The following is an 18,596-nucleotide window of genomic DNA, read 5'->3' on the forward strand; positions in this document are numbered from 1 at the left end:
AGGAAAAGTTGATAATGAGGCACGGAACAGATGATTAAAGTTTGGCTGTAATCTGGGAATTCTTATGAATTTTTGAAGGATTTTTTATCTTTTGGCAGATAGGGTCAATGAACTTGGGGAGTTCAAGCTGCTGGTATTTGAGGTTTGCATACGTGCACAACAGTGCGTGCTCTGTTCAGAAGAGGCATCGCACAGCTGGATGCTGATGATGTAAACAAAAGACTTCTATATTGGGAAATTGGGCGATTTTCAGCATGAGTTTATGGGTGAAAATGAGCTGCTTGGCAGAGGTCTGTGCTCTCCAAAAGCTTTTCAAGTATTTGGATCAAATCAAAGTTGTGGATCTTGAAGTTCAATACAAGTAATGGGTCTTAAAAAAAACTGGCCAGAAGACAATATGGCTGAATAGAATGGAATAAATCAGGTGATTTCAGCATATACTTTGATTCTGTAGGAGAGATTTGCTATTACATACCACTGTAACACATACAATACCTCTACTACTTTTGCATTTAACCCTAACTAGGCCGGGGGGGGGGGGGGGGCGGGCCTCCGAGGCCCCCCCTCGACGTTCCGCGCGATGTATCACAATCGCAAAAAGCTATCGCCGCGACGTTTCATGACTTTTTTCTTTCGAGTCTCCCGCATCTTTTGACACCAAATTTGCGACGCCCGGGCGCGCGGTTACGAAGTTACGCATAAATATGTACATGCATGTCAGACCAAAAATTGCTCAAAAACGTTAATTCGTGTACAATTTCAATGCAAACTCTGCTTACTGGCAAATTTCATAAAAGCATGATTATTTTGGTGTTTTATTGATTAAAATCAACGAATAACATATTTTCTTGTTCGGAGCGATGTCGCGGACAAATTTCATCCAAAAAACAATGGAAAACATAAAGTCGAAAAAACAAGGAAATACATAAGAAATAAAAAAAAACCAATAAAATACTTAAGAATTTTTTCTGATATCACAATTTTTTTAAATTACATTTGCTAAGGACACTAAAAAGAATATTTACACAAAAAATGTGCCTGTTTTGAGCTTTATTTTGTGATTTATACCAAATAGTCTGATTTTGTGCATCATCATGCATAAATTAGCATAATTTAGCATAAATGATGATTTTTTTTTTGAAAAAATAACTTCATGGTATTTTAGATTACATCATAGGCAATGTGTGTGCCAATTTTCGTCGCGATCGCGCGGTCGACGGCCGAGATCTGGAGGGGGGGCCTGGCCAGGCCCCCCCCCCCCCCCCCCCCCCCCGCTCTATCAACTACCTAAATAGCCCGGCCTAGTTAGGGTTAAAAGACATTTTATTTTGCGTCTTGTCATAGAAAGAAAATGAAGATCTTCGGTGACACAAAATGACTGTACAAATATTTTGTGTTTAAGAGACTCATGTTTCCATTAGTGTCAAGTCTTGAAAAGATAAGCAAAAAAAAAAAAAATACAATGTGACCTTGATAAAAGCATATCATGACAGCTGATTTTTTTTTTTGTCCAGATGTAAATAGACTTGGTTTGAGAGAATCAGGACTGTACAGACAAAAAGAAAAAGCACATCAAATTTGACACCTAAATGATGCCACTTTGGCTTCAAACTATCATAAAACATTTGTATTTGAAAAAATCAGAATAAATATTTTTGTTTTGACATTGATAAGTAGCTAGAAGTAAAACAGAAAAACAAAAGGCCCAAGGAATTAAGGGACAATATTCAAGGATGAGCTAAACCATCTCCCTGCAATTGGAAGAAAATTTGAGAACACAAAACTTATCATGGTACAATATGAGAGAGGTAATGACCAGCACAGTGGCAATACAACTTAAAGGGATTGTGTGGTATTGGTAGAGGCGAGGATTGGGCTTTTAACTTTTTGTGAGATACCAAGAAATCACTTACGAAAGAGTACAGAGGATACCATTTTAAGGGGAATTCAAAGTTTATTTGATGAAAATCTGTTTTGGAATGGCTGTGACATCCGAAAACAAAGTAAAACAGCAATAATAATAAAAGGTGGGTCCCACTTTTTATTACGATTGCTCTGTTTTGGGCATTTCAGCCATTTCAAAACCAATTTTTATCAAATAAACATTGGATTTGTCTTGGAATTACTTGCTCATTCATATTTCATAAGAGGCTTCTCATTATCTCACCCTAAAATGTTAAAAACCTGAAGTTAGGTCTCAACCAGAACTATGCGATCCCTTTAATAGAGCCTTACTTTTTTCCATGACTTTCTGGACGAACCATGGCGCCTGGACTGTGGACGACTTCCACTGAGAACCCAGATTGTGTGTGCAGACAAAGACAAGCCACTCCAGCGCAGCGAAGAAGTAGCCCCACTGGTCCACGCAGATTCAAATAAATATGAGACAGCACATTGGCATACAATCTCAGAGGATGGTAACAAAGGTACAAGATACACACATGGTATACTACCTGACATTAAAACAAACTTTTTTCATTATTCACAATGGAAACATTAAGGTTCTCTTTTTTCATGCTTTTTCTCTTTTTTTTTTTGGGGGGGGGGGGGTTGTGAGGGGTGGCTTCTGATATGATGCAAAAACTGATGGTAACAATATTTTCCCTTCTCCACAGATTATTTTATACCAGATTTACATTTGTTCTGTAAATTTGATATTTCAACAGTCACATATTTTCCCTACTTTTTCAACTTTGCTCAGTTTCTACAGATTGGGATTTCTTTCTCATTTTGTCAACAATGAAATTTGCCTTCATGCAAATACAATGTTCAGTAACAGTTACAATTTTCTCAACGTTTTCCTGGTTTTGTTCAACCCTACTGTAGCCCTCTTAACTTACAATAACTTCTTCATCAGATATTTACCTTCCCCCTTTTTTTTTGGGGGGGGGGGGGGGGGGAGGGGGGACATGACATCAAGCAAATGATAAAAATGCGGTTTTGGGTGAACAGAGTGTATCTGTCTACATTTCCAATCTGTACCCAAAGCGGGATATTAAAGCAAGTGTGGTGTCTCTCTTTAAAGGGACTGTACAGTACTGGTTGAGGTAGGGATTCATGTTTGGAACATTCCTTTAAAGTAAGATAATGAAAAGCCTCTCATGAAATATGAAAGAGCATGTAATTTTAAGAAGGATTCAACGTTTATTTGATGAAAATTGGTTTTCAAATGGCCGAGATATCCCAAAAAAGTGCTAATAATAAAAGGCGACATGCCCCAACTTTATTAGTATCTCTTTAGTTCACCTTGTTTTTGGATATCTCAGCCATTTCAAAACCGATTTTCATCAAATAAACTTCTGATTCCCCTTAGAACTGCATGCTCTTTGACATCTCATAGAGTGGTTTCTGAATATCTCACAAAACGTTAAAAGCTAAATCCTCACCTCGACCAGAACTGTACACACCCTTTAATGTTTAACCCTCGGCCTTCTCACTCACGATCTCATAAAATCCTTGATTTTGTATTTTCTGTAAACAATACTACGTAAATATTGAAATATACGTAGTACATACTTTATAGTTAAATAATCAGGTACACAATACACTGTAAATCTACAACATTAGGAAAGTCCTTTCAAAATTGAGCAGGAAATCCAATATTTTCTGTGTACAATCAATTCTGCATTTGAACATCTAGATTTTTTTTTCGCTTTTTTTTTCTTTGTGTACGAAAGACCTTACATCTCCAAGTGTACCATATTTCTTTCAATATATGTATCCATGCAAGAAAATTATTCAGCATTGTTTTATTGTTTGTGGAAAACGTTATTCAAAGACTTACCTGGTATAACCGACACCACAGCATACCCCTGCCCAGATTGTCAATGACCACATCAAACTGAAAAACAAATGCATAGGGACAGACAATGTTATACAGATTGTACAAATTGCTACTGAGAGCAGCAACAATAACCAGGTATGACATTAAATCGGACAGTGCATCTTGACAGTGAAGCTTGACGTTGCTTTGTGGTGAAGAGGGTACCTTACATTTAAAAACATGTGAGTGAAAGTCTAACATGTACGATGTATATGCCTGTAGGTCACATCTCAAGCAAATGATTAGAATCCAATGGACATTTTGAGCACATCCCTATATCTTAATGACAATGATTCAGATTATAGATACAGGAAAACTTATCTTAGGAATGAGGAATGCTGGAATACCATAATTAACCAGCTGGCAAAAGTTCAATACTAGTCCTGAGTTTACTTGGGCTGGTGTCAACGGGAAATATGTGTTAAATAACAAAATCACCTCATCCTCAACGGGTTAAACAGGAGGAGCCCCATTCACATTTCCTGACAGATGGAAAATGGGTTTTAGTAGCCAAGGACACACATACAGGCTTTGAGTATCCCTACTAGAGCTAATCCAGATGAACTTACCCATGCACCGAATGCAGATGTTTGCTTCAGTTTTCTTGCTACCGCCCCATCCACTCCTGTTGGGAAGAAACCCCAAAATATGAACAAAATAGTTGATAACAAAATTCTGCTGACAAAAATGGTGATTATGATGACAATGATGATGGCAATAATACTAATAATGACACTGATGATTATGATATTAATGATAATAATAATAATACTAAGAAGAAGTAGAATGCAATATTAGTAAAGTTCATCATAATCATCTTGATAATGACAAAGTTTTGAACAAAATAGTATCATTCATTCATCTGTTTTCAGACAAATGTGATTTTGAATACTGCAAGCTGTCAAAATCTATCAAAAAAATGGATGAGTTTTATTGCAGAATAACTCATAACAAATTGTAAGCAATAACTACAACCTCTTAAATACTATTTCACTTGCTAATTTGTCACAAATGATAAATAGATAGAAGTCACTTGCTTAAAAAAAATAAGGAAGATAAACACAGACCTTCACTAAATCATTCAGTTTGTCATTGGGATGTAATTGCAACCATATTTATTTTGTCAAAATACACAGTGCCTGGCAACTCTCACCCTTTTTAATAATGTCCTTCACAAGTTATGCTCCTGTAAAAACAGGTACATAAGAAGTAATGTACACACCATATATGTCATGAGTCTAAAGTTTTACGAATCGGGACTTCCCAACAATTTCGCGAGTGGTTAAATTCGCGATCGTGGAGTCCTATACTGAACGGGGAAATGTTAACGCATACGTCACATTCATATCGGCATAAGAGTCAATATTTTCACGTGTTTTTAATTTTGCAAATAGCAGCTGACTCACAAAATTCGTGAAAATAAAAACCTCGCGAAATATTTGGCGTATACAGTAACTTACCATCCAGTATGGTCTGGCACAGATAGAGGGTAATGAAGAGGATGGCATTACTGGAGTAGAAGAAGCAGCTACTGAATACAAGCAACAGTCGGACATACCCTGTGTGGACAAAAGAGAATGCAACGTTCATCAGATCTCTAGAATCTGAATACTGTTTCCAATAATTCTATTGATATACGAGTGGCAAGTTCTAAACAAGGGACTTTTCCAGTTTATACATCTACAGTAACCAGAGCAGAGCGGGCCCTGAAAAATTCGAACGAGACGTTAGTTTGACTTGACGCAGTACCGCGAGAATAAACATGTATTGTACGAAACCATTATTGCATGATTACTCAGACATGAGAGCACTTTGGGGCGAGTAAGTCTCACAGTGTTAGTTATATGAAAGATACTTTTACCTGAAACACAAACTAAGACAAGGAAATTCAGGGAAACTTTTGAGGTACCAAAACTTTAAATTATCTTTAAATATTCTTATCAGGCAGATAAAAATTAGACGTCCGTACACTATAATACAGTTAGAGAAGTAGTCAATATATTAAATACAAGATAATAACAATGGAATTATTCTGTAAACATTTAATGACAATGACAAAGTAGGTGGTGATTAGGCTAACAGGGAAACGAGTGGCATACCAAACTTTTTGGAAAGAGTTCCTTATGTCGCCCTCCCCCACTAAATTTGCACAAAATATATAAATTACTTTTTTTTTTTTTACTAATATTAACGTTAGTAATTTTATAGAAATAAATAAATAAGTTAAAGGATATGCTAAAACTCTAGGGTTATGTCTCAAAAGGAAGTCTTCCCATAAATCGTCGGCGTTTTCACGAACCGACGCTATTTCGTTTTTGAGCGAAAATGCAATTCTGAGAAAATCGCGTTTAAAGATCTCACAAGTTTTAGACAACGTTTTCAATGACTTTTCCTGTCTTGTGTGTGAAAATTTTGACAGGGTGATGAGAGTGGAAGTTGTTCTTCCTATCCATAGTGTAATTTTAGTGTGAATCCAAAAAATTTACGATATTTCGGTCTTCAAACTCACTGCATCGGTTCGTAAATCCATCGTTTCTTGCGCGCACCATAGGTTATGTACTTAAGCGCGGGTCTCACGAACCGACGTAAGTTGTATTACGCCGGTTCGTGAGACCCGCGCTGTACGGCCTGCACAATAGGTAACGTGCAATACGCGTGTATTCACGAACCGTCGCTATTTCATTTTCGTATGTGTTTACATACAAATACTATTAGGGCTATACCTGCTTATCAACAATAACCTTATTAATTGAAATTAATTGTCATGTAATGATTGTTGTGATGATTAAAATACATTTAGTGATAATTAAGATGGTAATACAAGTCAGTTTCTCTTAATTGTTCTAAAAAGCGTGTTGTCGTTGTTTTCATCTTCATTTAGTATTGTTATTAGAGCTGTCGTTGATCGTTCCAAAGATTTCTTTGCCCCCCTTTTTTTGTGGATATATTATTTAACACTTTTGCATGTGGACATCTATCATTTGGTAATACATGTACTCGGTATACTGTGTTTCATATTTTTTTTACTTTTTACTGTTTTTTAAAACTTTTTTAACTTACTTTTTTATTTTTTCACATTATTTTTAATTCAAATTCAGTTCACTTCTTTCATAATTTTGAATGTTTGTTCTAAGATGAAGGATACCGCTAAAAATTGGGAAAAAGACGTGCCAGTCAGTAATAATTACTTGCATTTACTCATCTTTCATACTCATGCACTCTGTTATTTGTGACTTTTACTTTGCCACAATTTTTATCGGTGTCATTATTGTCATTTGGCTCGCATGCGAATTCACTCATAATTCCTCATTTTCCATCTTTCTCTATCCTGCTCAACAGATTCTATGATAGCTGCACTTGATATGAAAACATAAAACTCATCTTGCACTCTTCGAAACTGATAAACTCCTAAAAATACAAAAATATCAACACTATCAGAATTTCAAGCTTCATTTTAAATACCCGGTATATAAAAATGGTCATGTTTTATTATGCCTTTTGCAGCAATATATTGAAGAGGCACATTATGTAATTGAAGAAACATAGGTACACAATAAAATATCAAATTTGAATTATTCAGAGATGAGTAATGAAAATGGGAAGGATAACAATTGTGGAAGAGCTCCATAAATCAATAAATATCTAATGGCAAATGGAGATGGAATCAAGATTCAAGAATATGTGTAATTTAAGTTCATTATTATATCAGTTCTTGTGTGTTCACAAAAAGAGGAACACAGTTCGAACATGCACACCAAATCTTACATCGTACACTTACATCTATAGAGTGCGGACGGAACATATACAAGAGAAATATCAAGCATAACTATGTCTATGAACACACAAAGATGTTGCTGCATATGCATGAAGCTTGAGAGTGCTGCAACACCCATATGCTCAGATAAAAACTTGATGTAGGTGTATATCATACAAAAGAAAAGATGTACTGCATGTACATGTAGTTACACTATTCACAGGACAGTAGAGAAAAAGCAAGAGAGAGAGAAGGAAATGGGTGTCTAAAATAGGTCGATGTAAGGAGTGCCAAGCCAATTAAGTCTCTAATAGAAGTCATACATATACAAGGAAACAAATTAATCACAACATAAATGATCGTGCTCCTGTTAACCAATAATTAGCATCTAAAAATGTGTGTAGAAAGCCCATAATATCAGCCTTTCGCCCCGTAGGCTTGTTACATATGAGAAAAGAGAAATTTTGGCCGACCCCCCCCCCCTCCCTGTGAATCCTTAATCCACCAGTACTATAAACACATTCTGAGAATGTGTCTTAGTACATGTACACTGTACTAGCAAATTCACAAGAGGGGTGGGGAAATTCGGCCAAAATGTGTGTGGCTAAAATCATTAAAAAGAAAGGTCATCAGCAAAACTACGGGGTGGATGCAGACGAATTTTCATGTGATGACTAAAAAAAAAAATGCAGCTAAAGAAAAAAAAAAAAAGGACGGTGGAGAGTGGCCAAGGCTAATTTGACTCCCCTCCCCCCCCCCACCAAAAAAACAAATAAGCAAACAAACACCACTGTTTTACAGCACCTTTAAAGGACTCTTAATTTTTGTTTTTTAAAAACAAACGTCTCGAAGTAAAGAATTCCATATTGTAGGCAAAATGCAGACCGATACAGTGTATAAAGTGTCCATCCCAAGCTATTAAAGAAAAAAAAAACAGATTATGAATATCATTTAAAGTAAGAATTTCAGTGTGTTTAATCATCTTTAGTTGAGTTGCAAATGACATGTACATATTTAATAAGCGCAGTAAACTTCGAAGCGCTCCCAAGCCCTTCTATATTTAATCATTCATGTGTAAAGGTAGTGCCAGGGCACTCCGGTGGTCTAGTGGTTATGACGCTGGTCTAGTAATCCAGTGGTCGTGGGTTCGAATCCCGCTTGGGCTGCCTGTGATTTTTTTTTTTTCACAGCAGCCTACAAACTGCACACTGTAGTTGCGTGCGTTACTACGGATGGAGACAAATTAATAATCTATTATTTTAATATACAATGTTTGACATCCTTTTTGCAATCACTTTCTTTAATTGTAAATTTAGAGACATAATGAATTATTATCAAAAGAAATCATATTTCTGTATTTTGTTGTGAGTTTGCATGGGAACATACACATATTATAATTTACAGTTTTAGTTAAATAAAGAACATCTTATAACAGAACTGTCTAGTGATGGTTGAATAATTATGTCAATTTGTTACAAGTCCTATCAATTACATGGAGTGCATGTTCCCATGTTTATAAGAATCATACGTGACACATTCAGAGTGGGTTGAAGACAACAAAATAATGAATACAAGAATAAAGGAGAATAGAACTTAATCTGATTACAGCATCATCTAATATTGCCAATGTGCACTTAGAAATCTATCAAGATTTATCACAAGGTTATGATTACCACACAAAACCGTCAAGATTTATTATCATGAAATACATACCAATGAACACTTAAAAAAAATCTAACATTCCATATCCACATGAAGCTTTCCTTGATATAAATGTCTCTCTGTAGTGTTATTAAAGTGTAGCAAAATTGTAATTACGACATCACAGAATGGAATGCATTGTTTTCACCTGCAATCTTAGAATCTCCTTTCATGTTTCCACTTTACAATCACATTTCACTGTAGATATACCGTCCTTATGTTGTCGCCCTTCATCCCAATTTCTCCCTTCTATCCTATCTGTAGATTGTCCTCTTTCCTAAGCCATTGTATTCACATTCCTTGATGATCAGCACGATGCTGTACTTTTTTTTTCTTCTCTGAAACAGTCCAGCTCTTCGCTACTGCATGGCATCAGTCATCTGAAAGAAAAGACAGAAATTAAGAACTTTCGATTAAAATCAAACATCATGATACAAGATACAACTTTCATTTTGAGAACAAGAAATCAGCCAACTAAACTGTAGTTGTAATTATTTTGCTCTATTTATATTAAACATAAAACAAAATGGTATACAGGATCAAAGAATGTCAAAAAAATACTGCTGTTCGTCTTTGATGCATATTCAAATTGTCTCGCCTTTTACATATTTTAATGATGCAAGATCTTATGTCTATCACTTAGTAAGTCTCATGTAGAAATTAAATTATTATTCACATGAATAAATCTACATGTCCTTGTAAACAAGGCATTGCTTTGAAAAAGCTGAATATTACTAACTGCATTTGGGAAACAGTCTACGACAATCAAACTTGGTTATTATCAGAGACTTTAACATCTTAATTAGACCTAGACTGTACATTACCATTGTATTCACATCCGTTGATGATGTACACGACCTTGTACTTTTCCTTTTCTTTTCTGAGACAGTCCAGTTCTTCGCTACTACATGGCACCAGTCATCTGAAAGAAAAGAAAGAAATTAAGAACTTTTGATTAAAATCAAACATCATGGTACAAGATACAACTTTAATTTTGAGAAGAAAAAAAAAAATCAGCCAACAAAACTGAAGTTGAAATTATTTTGCTCTATTTATATTAAACATAAAACAAAATGGTAGGCCTATGCAGGATCAAAGAATGTAAAAAATGCTGCTGTTCGTCTTTGACGCATATTCAAATTGTCTCGTCATTTACACATTTTACTGATGCAAGATATTATGTTTAGCACTTAGTAAGTCTCATGTAGAAATTGAATTATCATTCACATGAATATAAATCTACATGTACTTGTAAACAAGGCATTGCATTGAAATAGCTGAATATTACTACATGTACCTGCATTTGGGAAACAGTCTATGACAATCAAACCTGTTTCTTATCAGAGACTGTAACATCTTAATTAGACCTAGACTCTACATTATCATTCAGCTTTTAAAGGTATTAACCATTCACCTATAAAACACTGGCATTGTCATGTGCATCATATTTCTTTGATACTGCACATATTTTCATGAAGTCTGTGCAAGAATGCAAATGAAACAAGTCTGCTGTTTGGTATTTATGAAAAAAAAAATCACTAACCCGGAAGTCCTTGGCCTTAGGAATAACACGTGGCGAGTTAGTAGGAATTAACGTTAAAATAGAATAAGAATAGATCTACTAAATAGGCCTTTGCCTCATGAATGTCTGGTCTAATTACAGACTAAGTGAAGTCTAGACCTTTCACTTTTAAGTTACACAGAATTTATATTACTTAGATCTAGACTACATCTAGATCTAGACATCTAATACTATTAGATCTTGGCAACTTTTGTCTTTGTGACACGAAATTAACACGTCACGGATGATATTGCGGCGATATCCAACAGGATGACAGTACCACTATTACTGAATCAGTAAGTTGACATAGATAACATCAACTTGTTAACGTACATTAGAGATGGCACCATATACAATAACCGGTGACACTGACACTGGCAGATCTAACGATTACGTTTAGACTAACGTTAAAGAGTTAGACTCGCCATCTCAGTAAGTCGGCCAAAGACAAAGTCAATACAGGGCTAAGTCAGTGTTACTGATGTTAGGCCTAACAAACGTTAACGGTTACTCGGTTAGGTTAGGTTTACCAGGACTCAAGAGTCCTGGTTAAATCAGTCGAGGGACATTTCTTAGAAGTCCTTCGATTCCAAGAAGTCCTGGTTAAATCAGTCGAGGGACATTTCTTAGAAGTCCTTCGATTCCAAGAATAAAAAGGGTGAAAGAACAAAGGGAAAAAGGAAAGAAGAAAGGACAAAAGATTAAATGTATGGCTGCTGTGGAAATCGACAGCGCTACTGTATCACTATCAATCACGCGTAAATATGTAAACGCCATTTGGTTGGGCCGCATTCACAAGTTTTAGGGAAAAAAAGCCCCACCGCTGTGCTTCAAAGGTACTCCACTCGAACTAACGTTAGACATAATGTCACATATCTACACACAGTACGGTACTAGGGCTGAATTCATAAGTACGGGGTTGGTATACTATAACACTGCACTGTACAGGAAAGCCACCTAACCTGTAGAGTACTCGTAGTGTTTAGGTAGTATCACTAGACCACATACTGTCATAGATGACATCTACACCAACGCTGCACACTGGCACTGGTCCGACGGTCCCTGACCAGGAAAAATCACTGTTGGACACTGACCAGTAACTTTTCCAGGAATGGACCAGTAAAAATGGGGGGGGGGGGGAATGGGTGGACTCTACCTACTATTACCACTAGTCTAGATGTAGATCTAGAGCTAGACTATTGACCGATTCGGGTTCGTTGAGGGCAGCAGACATTTTACGGCACAGGGCGCAGCCATGGTGTGTATCAGCCGACCCCCCATGCTCTCCCCCACCCCGGGGCAACATGTTTATCACGCACTTGTAACAAAGGTTCGCGCACTAAGCAAGCATTCGCGCACTCAGTACGAGACGCCCATTGGCTAAAGCAGTTTTTCATTCTGCGCGCGTGCTAATGTAGGGAGAGGGGTGGGGGAGTGCGGAGGGGGGGTCTGCTGATACACCCAGTATGGCTGCGCCTATGCTAAAAATACACATAGCGCGTCACAGAATCGGTCAATGGACAATAGACTCTGTGTTAATTTGACTTGGTCTTAGACTTCAGCTGATCTTAGTTTTAGTAACTGGTATTACAAGTAAAGTCTTAACTTAGACTTAATAGTTAGACTTGAAAGTTAAAGTCTAACATGTCTACCTTTATTCTGTACTCTTCCTTTGAGTTTTACTTTAAGACTTTACTTTTTTTTTAGTTTAGCAGGCCTACTTTGTCAATCTCATGATTTCATTTTCAACTCAAGTCAAGGCTTAGCCATGAGTGTCTTCGAGACTTTGATATCTTGCATGTCTTGCACACAGACGTTACGACTACAGTACTCAGTAGTCTCAGAAGTAACGACATAAGTTGAAAAGAAACTATAAATAATATGATTTGGGATCTAATTTGAAATTGGATGGCGTTTACAGACTAGGCTTCATAAGCATCACGCGATTGAATACATGGGACTACACTCTACCGCAATTAATGGTTATGGTAGTCCAACTAAAACTGTTATTTTGTGCACGATTTTAATAGGATTATAGCTTACCATTCACTTCACTCGTGGACAGTGGGCTGGCTTAGGCCGTCATTCATCTTTCAGAAGGTTTGGTTCTCACTCTGAGATCTGGATTAGGGCCATAACCTAATTCTAGGCCAGTAAGTTGAACAAAGCTCAAAATAATGCAACCGCGACGGTTCGTAAAACCTGCATTGCTCTTCACCCTAGCAATTCGGGTTTCACGAACCGGCGTATCTTTACTGCGTCGGTTCGTGAAACCCCTTTTTCTCAATTTCTCGATATATCGAGTACCGTCGTTTTTTTCTTTCTTTGATAAAATCAAGAATAATTAATTTTGTGATCTAAAATTTGGGGATTTGGTAGAGTTTTGAAAGCACTTTCATTTGGTACCAATATCTCGATTTTGAAAATTTTGACCAAAATCGAAATAGCGTCGGTTCGTGAAAACACCGACGAAATGGCATATAACCTTTATTTAGTTTATTATTAGTTTAAAAAAAAAAAAGTAATTTAGTGGGGGGGGGGGGGGCATAAGGAGGCATACTCGTGAAATAGGCCCAACCACTGCGTGTCCGTACTAATACTCCGGCAGCTCGCCTATTTATACTTGTGAATTTAGCTCCACCGTGTGGCATTCATCAGTAGGTAAGCACGGCGGTGGGGCTTCCTTCCACAGTATCACTCATGAATGCGGTCCCACCAAACGGCGTTTACGCGAAATTGATGCAGCGGTGGGGCCGATTTCTTCTTCTTCTTCTGATTAAGTCTGCCTCCTTCAATAGACTGAAGATTCTTGCAGACTGGTGCTATTTACATTATAATACAATTTATTTACAGATATTTACAAGTGTGACTGCCTCCGGGACAACTCGTACCACGGAGGAGTTTCCACTGTTCATTCAAACAACCCTCCTTAGTTGTTATTCACAAGGTCAAATATGAAGCAAGGTGACATCCCGTTACCGTGACAAATACTTGTTTATTACGCTAACACACTGATGTTTCCAATATGAAATTCCAGTCAACTCTTCAGTTACGGACTTCCAGTTACTGAGCTTCATTTTAGTTAATGACCTTCAGTTCATATGCACCTTCAGTTCATAACGGACCTTCAGTCATACGGACCTTCAGTTCATAACAGACCTTCAGATAACAATCTGAAATATAATACACAAAATCAAAGTTTTAAACTTACGTTTGAAATATACATGAATGGCTTCATGAGACATTACATGATTTAACACCATTTTAGCTCATTTAAAGTCTAATAACATAATCTACCAATAATCTATATCACTAACTTAATGATACATATCATCGTTCACTTTACAATAAGTCGTGTACTCACCAATCATAAACCAAACTTATCCATATTTTATGGTTTTCTGAATTAACTGTTATATAATCAACTAAATCCTCAACTATTTATATTATTTATTTACTTTATTAAAATCTAATTCCAATATTATCCAAAATCTAATTCACTTTTAAACTTTCATAACTTCAATCATATTTCAACTTATCATTAAAGTTATTATTACATAAATCAACACTGAAATTCTCAAACTTTTCCTTATGTATCACTGTCCATAACAGAGTACACAAAATAAACTTATTCTATGAACTCAAAATTATTAACTATTACTAATTACTGTATTAAAACCATAATTATAACTTCATAAAACTGTAACATAAAACCTAACAATTATAAACACTATACACCAGCTAACAACTTGTCAACTAATGTCAAAACTAATTTGATTACGTTAAGATGTGATCTCAACTCATTATGAATGTGTGTCAATTTGTTTCTACTAAACATCCACTACTTTAACACAGAAATCATGTTACACAATCTAATGCTTGACAGTATCAGTACATTGTACTTCTGTACTTCTGTAACAACACTTGTGAGAATATAACTCATTAACCACAACTGCCTACAGCGACAGCAAAAAGGTATAATACACTGTACATCCCTACCATTCCGCTATACATCCATACTTCTAAGGCACAAGCACATACTGCTTACAGAATGAGAGCTCTAGAGAGAGAGAGAGAGAGAGAGAGGAGAGGGAGAAGAGAGAGAGAGGAGAGAGAGGAGAGGGAGAAGAGAGAGGGGAGAGAAAGAGGAGAGAGAGAGAGACCAGTGTGCATGGGGCATCGCTGGCTTCTTCTTTGTCTACTCCCATTTGTCTACAGAGATTTGGCAAATCAAATCCTTGCAACTGATTGACAAATTGCCCTACATCGACGTAAATAAGCACTGAATTGATCAGTGTTTTAGTAGTAGCCATGATAAAAAATCATGGGCGTACATACTCGAGCAGGATTCGAACCCACGACCTCCTGATCACCGGACAGGCGTCATCTCCCCTAGACCACCGAGCTTTCGCCCGACAGCAAGTGTTGGTTCTAATCCTTATAGCATGCAGCAGGTACTGCTTTTGTTATTCAAATTTATGAATCACGACGGAAGAACTTCATAAAATTGGAAAATCAAATCCTGCTCTGTAAATATTCCTTACAATCTACTCATTCACTAACATGATCACACACATCATCATAAGCTATAAAACATTGTAAAGAAGTTAGTTTCTTACCAAATTCGGGCCTGTTGTTTTCCCACAAAACTTGAACAAACTTGTTAGACTGCTGCAACTTCGCAAGCTTTCACTGAACTGTGAATACTGTCACTAAACAGCTTGCCACTTCCACCCATAATACTGCATACATGTACAACACACAAAGCCCTATTGCTGTACGAAGTGAATGGTGGATTTCTCTAAAACAAGGGGGTAATTGTTCAATGTTTACATTAGCCTCCTGGGGTAGGGGTCTTATCTTTCATTGAACACATGTAGTCTGCAAATTTAGACCTGTTTAACACTTACTAGTTTTCAATCCTAGACCCATTTTGTAGGACAAAATTATACCAAATTCTCACTGCACACTGCTGCAGTGACAACAAGCACATAGAAAATTTGACGAAAATAACTAGCCACTGTGATCAACCGTTAGACAGTTTCGAAATGATCCCACAGATGGCGCTGAAACAATTTCTGACGACAGGGAATTCCAGTTCCTTACAGTTCTTGGGAAGAACGAATGGCGATGCGATTCAGTTCTCGAATATGGTACCCGATAGGAGTGTGGTTGCGAGGCTCTCGTCAACTGAGTAGCCTGTTTGATAATATAGTCCTGTGCTGAAAGAGGAGTAAGATTATTGTGTATTTTGTACATCATAATGAGCCTGTCATTTTCTCGGTGCTGTTCCAGAGTGGTCCAATCAAGTTCTTGTAGCATTTTGGTGACACTCATTTTGATTTCCACAACATACATGTAGCATCTTTCGTCCTCCCTTTCTTCTCGGAAGGACTCCCTAACGTCCCTCGACTAATTTAACGGCCAATTTAACCATAAATACATCCCTACCTAACCCTACATAAACCTAACCCTATCCCTACGAACTACCCTTGCTTGCTATTATACTTAAAGGGATCATACAGTTTTGGTTGAGACCTAATTTCAGGTTTCTAACATTTTTTTGGTGAGATAATGAGAAACCTCTTTTGAAATATGAAAGAGCACGCAATTCTATGAGGAATTCAACATTTATTTGATGAAAATTGGTTTTGAAATGGCTGAGATATCAAAAAAAGAGCGATTCTAATAAAGTGTGGGACCCACACTTTATTACAATCGCTTTGTTTTACTTTGTTTTTGGATGTTTCATTCATTCCAAACCCGATTTTCATCAAATAAACTTTGAATTCCTCTTAAAATGGTATGCTCTGTACTATATCATAAGTGTTTTCTTGGTATCTTGCAAAAAGTTAAAAGCCCAATTCTCATCTCCACCAATACTGTAGGAGCACATCATCCTTAGTCATGTCTCCAAACACCTGGCTTCAAACAGGATCCTCACTGATGCTCAACATGGCTTCAGACAGGGTCTCTCAACAACTACGCAACTGTCACTGGCAGTGGATGACTGGTCCTCAGCTCTCCAACATCGGAGCCAAGTTGATGCTGTATTCCTTGACTTCCAGAAGGCCTTTGACAGGGTGCCACATCAACGCCTTCAGATCAAGCTCCAGTTCTATGGTATCTCTGGAGACACGCTCAACTGGATCATGTCTTTTCTCGCAGACAGACAGCAGGCCGTGGTTGTCGATGGAACTCAGTCTTCCTGGAGGAATGTGTCATCTGGAGTGCCACAAGGCTCTGTTATTGGTCCCACCCTCTTTCTCATCTTCATAAATGATATCACTCATCAAGTCCAGTCCAAAATCCGTCTATTTGCAGATGACTGTGTTGTATACAGAGACATTGCAACAGAGTTAGATCACCAAATCCTGCAGCATGATCTCACCCAGCTGTCTACCTGGTCATCTGTCTGGCAAATGAGCTTCAATGTAAAGAAATGCGGTGTTCTGTCGATCACTCGCAAACGTTCCCCAAGCATCTTCAACTACAGTCTACACAACGATGTAATATCAAGGCCCACTGAGTACAAATACCTAGGAGTTACGGTTACACCAGATCTGAGATGGAATACGCACTGTCAGAATACCAGACGCAAAGCAAGCCGTACTCTCGGTCTTATCCGGCGAACACTGTCACCATGTTCTATGGAGGTCAAGACCAGAGCTTATGCTGCGTTAATCCGCCCACAACTGGAATACGCAGCTGAAGCATGGAATCCACACACTGTTACAGCCATAAATGCACTTGAACTAGTCCAGAAAGCAGCGGCCCGTTTCGTGCATGGGGACTATAGAAGAACAACATCTTCCTCAGCCCTAGTTTCTGCCCTAGGCTGGCACACCCTTCATAACCGTCGACTTCTAGCACAGTGTGTCCTATTCCATAAAATTCATTATCAACTGGTTTGCATCCCACACCCACAAGTCATCACACCTGCAACTTATATTGGAAGACATGACCACCAACTCAAGTACACAGTACCCACAGCAACCATCGACCCCTACAAGTTTTCACTATTTCCAAGAGCAACAAGACTGTGGAACAGTTTGCCAGGCGCAGCTGTTCAACTCACCAACCCAACACAATTCAGAGAGGCTGCACTCCAACATATCATCATAATGCAGCCTTCTTCTGGTTCCAGTGTCCTGTAAGGAGCCAACCTTATTTTTACTTGCACAGGTTTAACCACTTTTATTGTAAATATGTGGGTTATGACTATGGCACCTCTGCACCCTTGTTGACACACGGCAGGGATTGTTCATCCCGGTATAGCTGCAACGGAGCTGCAGTTTTGGGATTATTTCAACAAGTAACAAGTAATGTACTATCCCTTTAACGCATGGGTGCACGCGCACTGCGGTGGGGCCTATATCAGTTCGGGAAACCCACTCACAAGGGGGGCCCCTCCTTATAAGTAACCCGTCCCCCTTATAAGTAACCCCGTCCCCCTTATAAGTAACCCCCGGGGCACCCCTTATAAGGAGTCTCCACGCTTTTTTGCAATGCAACGCGAAAATGAAAGGACTGCGGCAATTCGCTTGATTATGTCCATAAAGCTTCACAAGTTTCCTAGTTACTCACGAAATTTGAGCAAAATCGGTTTGAGGCATCATATCTAAAATCATGGATTTAAATGCGATGTCAAACGACCCCTGCGAATGCTGAAATGCGAGCGATTACTGGCGTGAGTGTCGCCAGGTGCGGCGGCGCGGCAATGCTTGAGTGCAGACGTGGCGACTGAGTACGTACTC

General features: G+C 37.8%; 1 protein-coding gene across 1 annotated transcript in view; it reads right to left on the reverse strand.

Annotated features, from left to right (window-relative positions):
• The window catches only part of LOC139728658 (uncharacterized), a 29,763-nt gene that overhangs the window by 10,382 nt on the left and 785 nt on the right, over positions 1-18,596 (reverse strand). Inside the window, exons 2-5 of the mRNA XM_071639594.1 lie at positions 5,284-5,382; positions 4,393-4,448; positions 3,785-3,841; positions 2,236-2,356 (exon numbers count right to left, since the gene is read on the reverse strand). Coding sequence (XP_071495695.1) covers positions 2,236-2,356; positions 3,785-3,841; positions 4,393-4,448; positions 5,284-5,382 — 333 coding nt within the window. The remainder of the gene's footprint in view (positions 1-2,235; positions 2,357-3,784; positions 3,842-4,392; positions 4,449-5,283; positions 5,383-18,596) is intronic.

Source organism: Diadema antillarum, unplaced genomic scaffold (assembly GCF_040938485.1).
Source record: "Diadema antillarum isolate AM-2024a unplaced genomic scaffold, OU_Dant_1.0 seq00000189_RagTag, whole genome shotgun sequence".
Lineage (NCBI taxonomy): Eukaryota > Metazoa > Echinodermata > Echinoidea > Diadematoida > Diadematidae > Diadema > Diadema antillarum.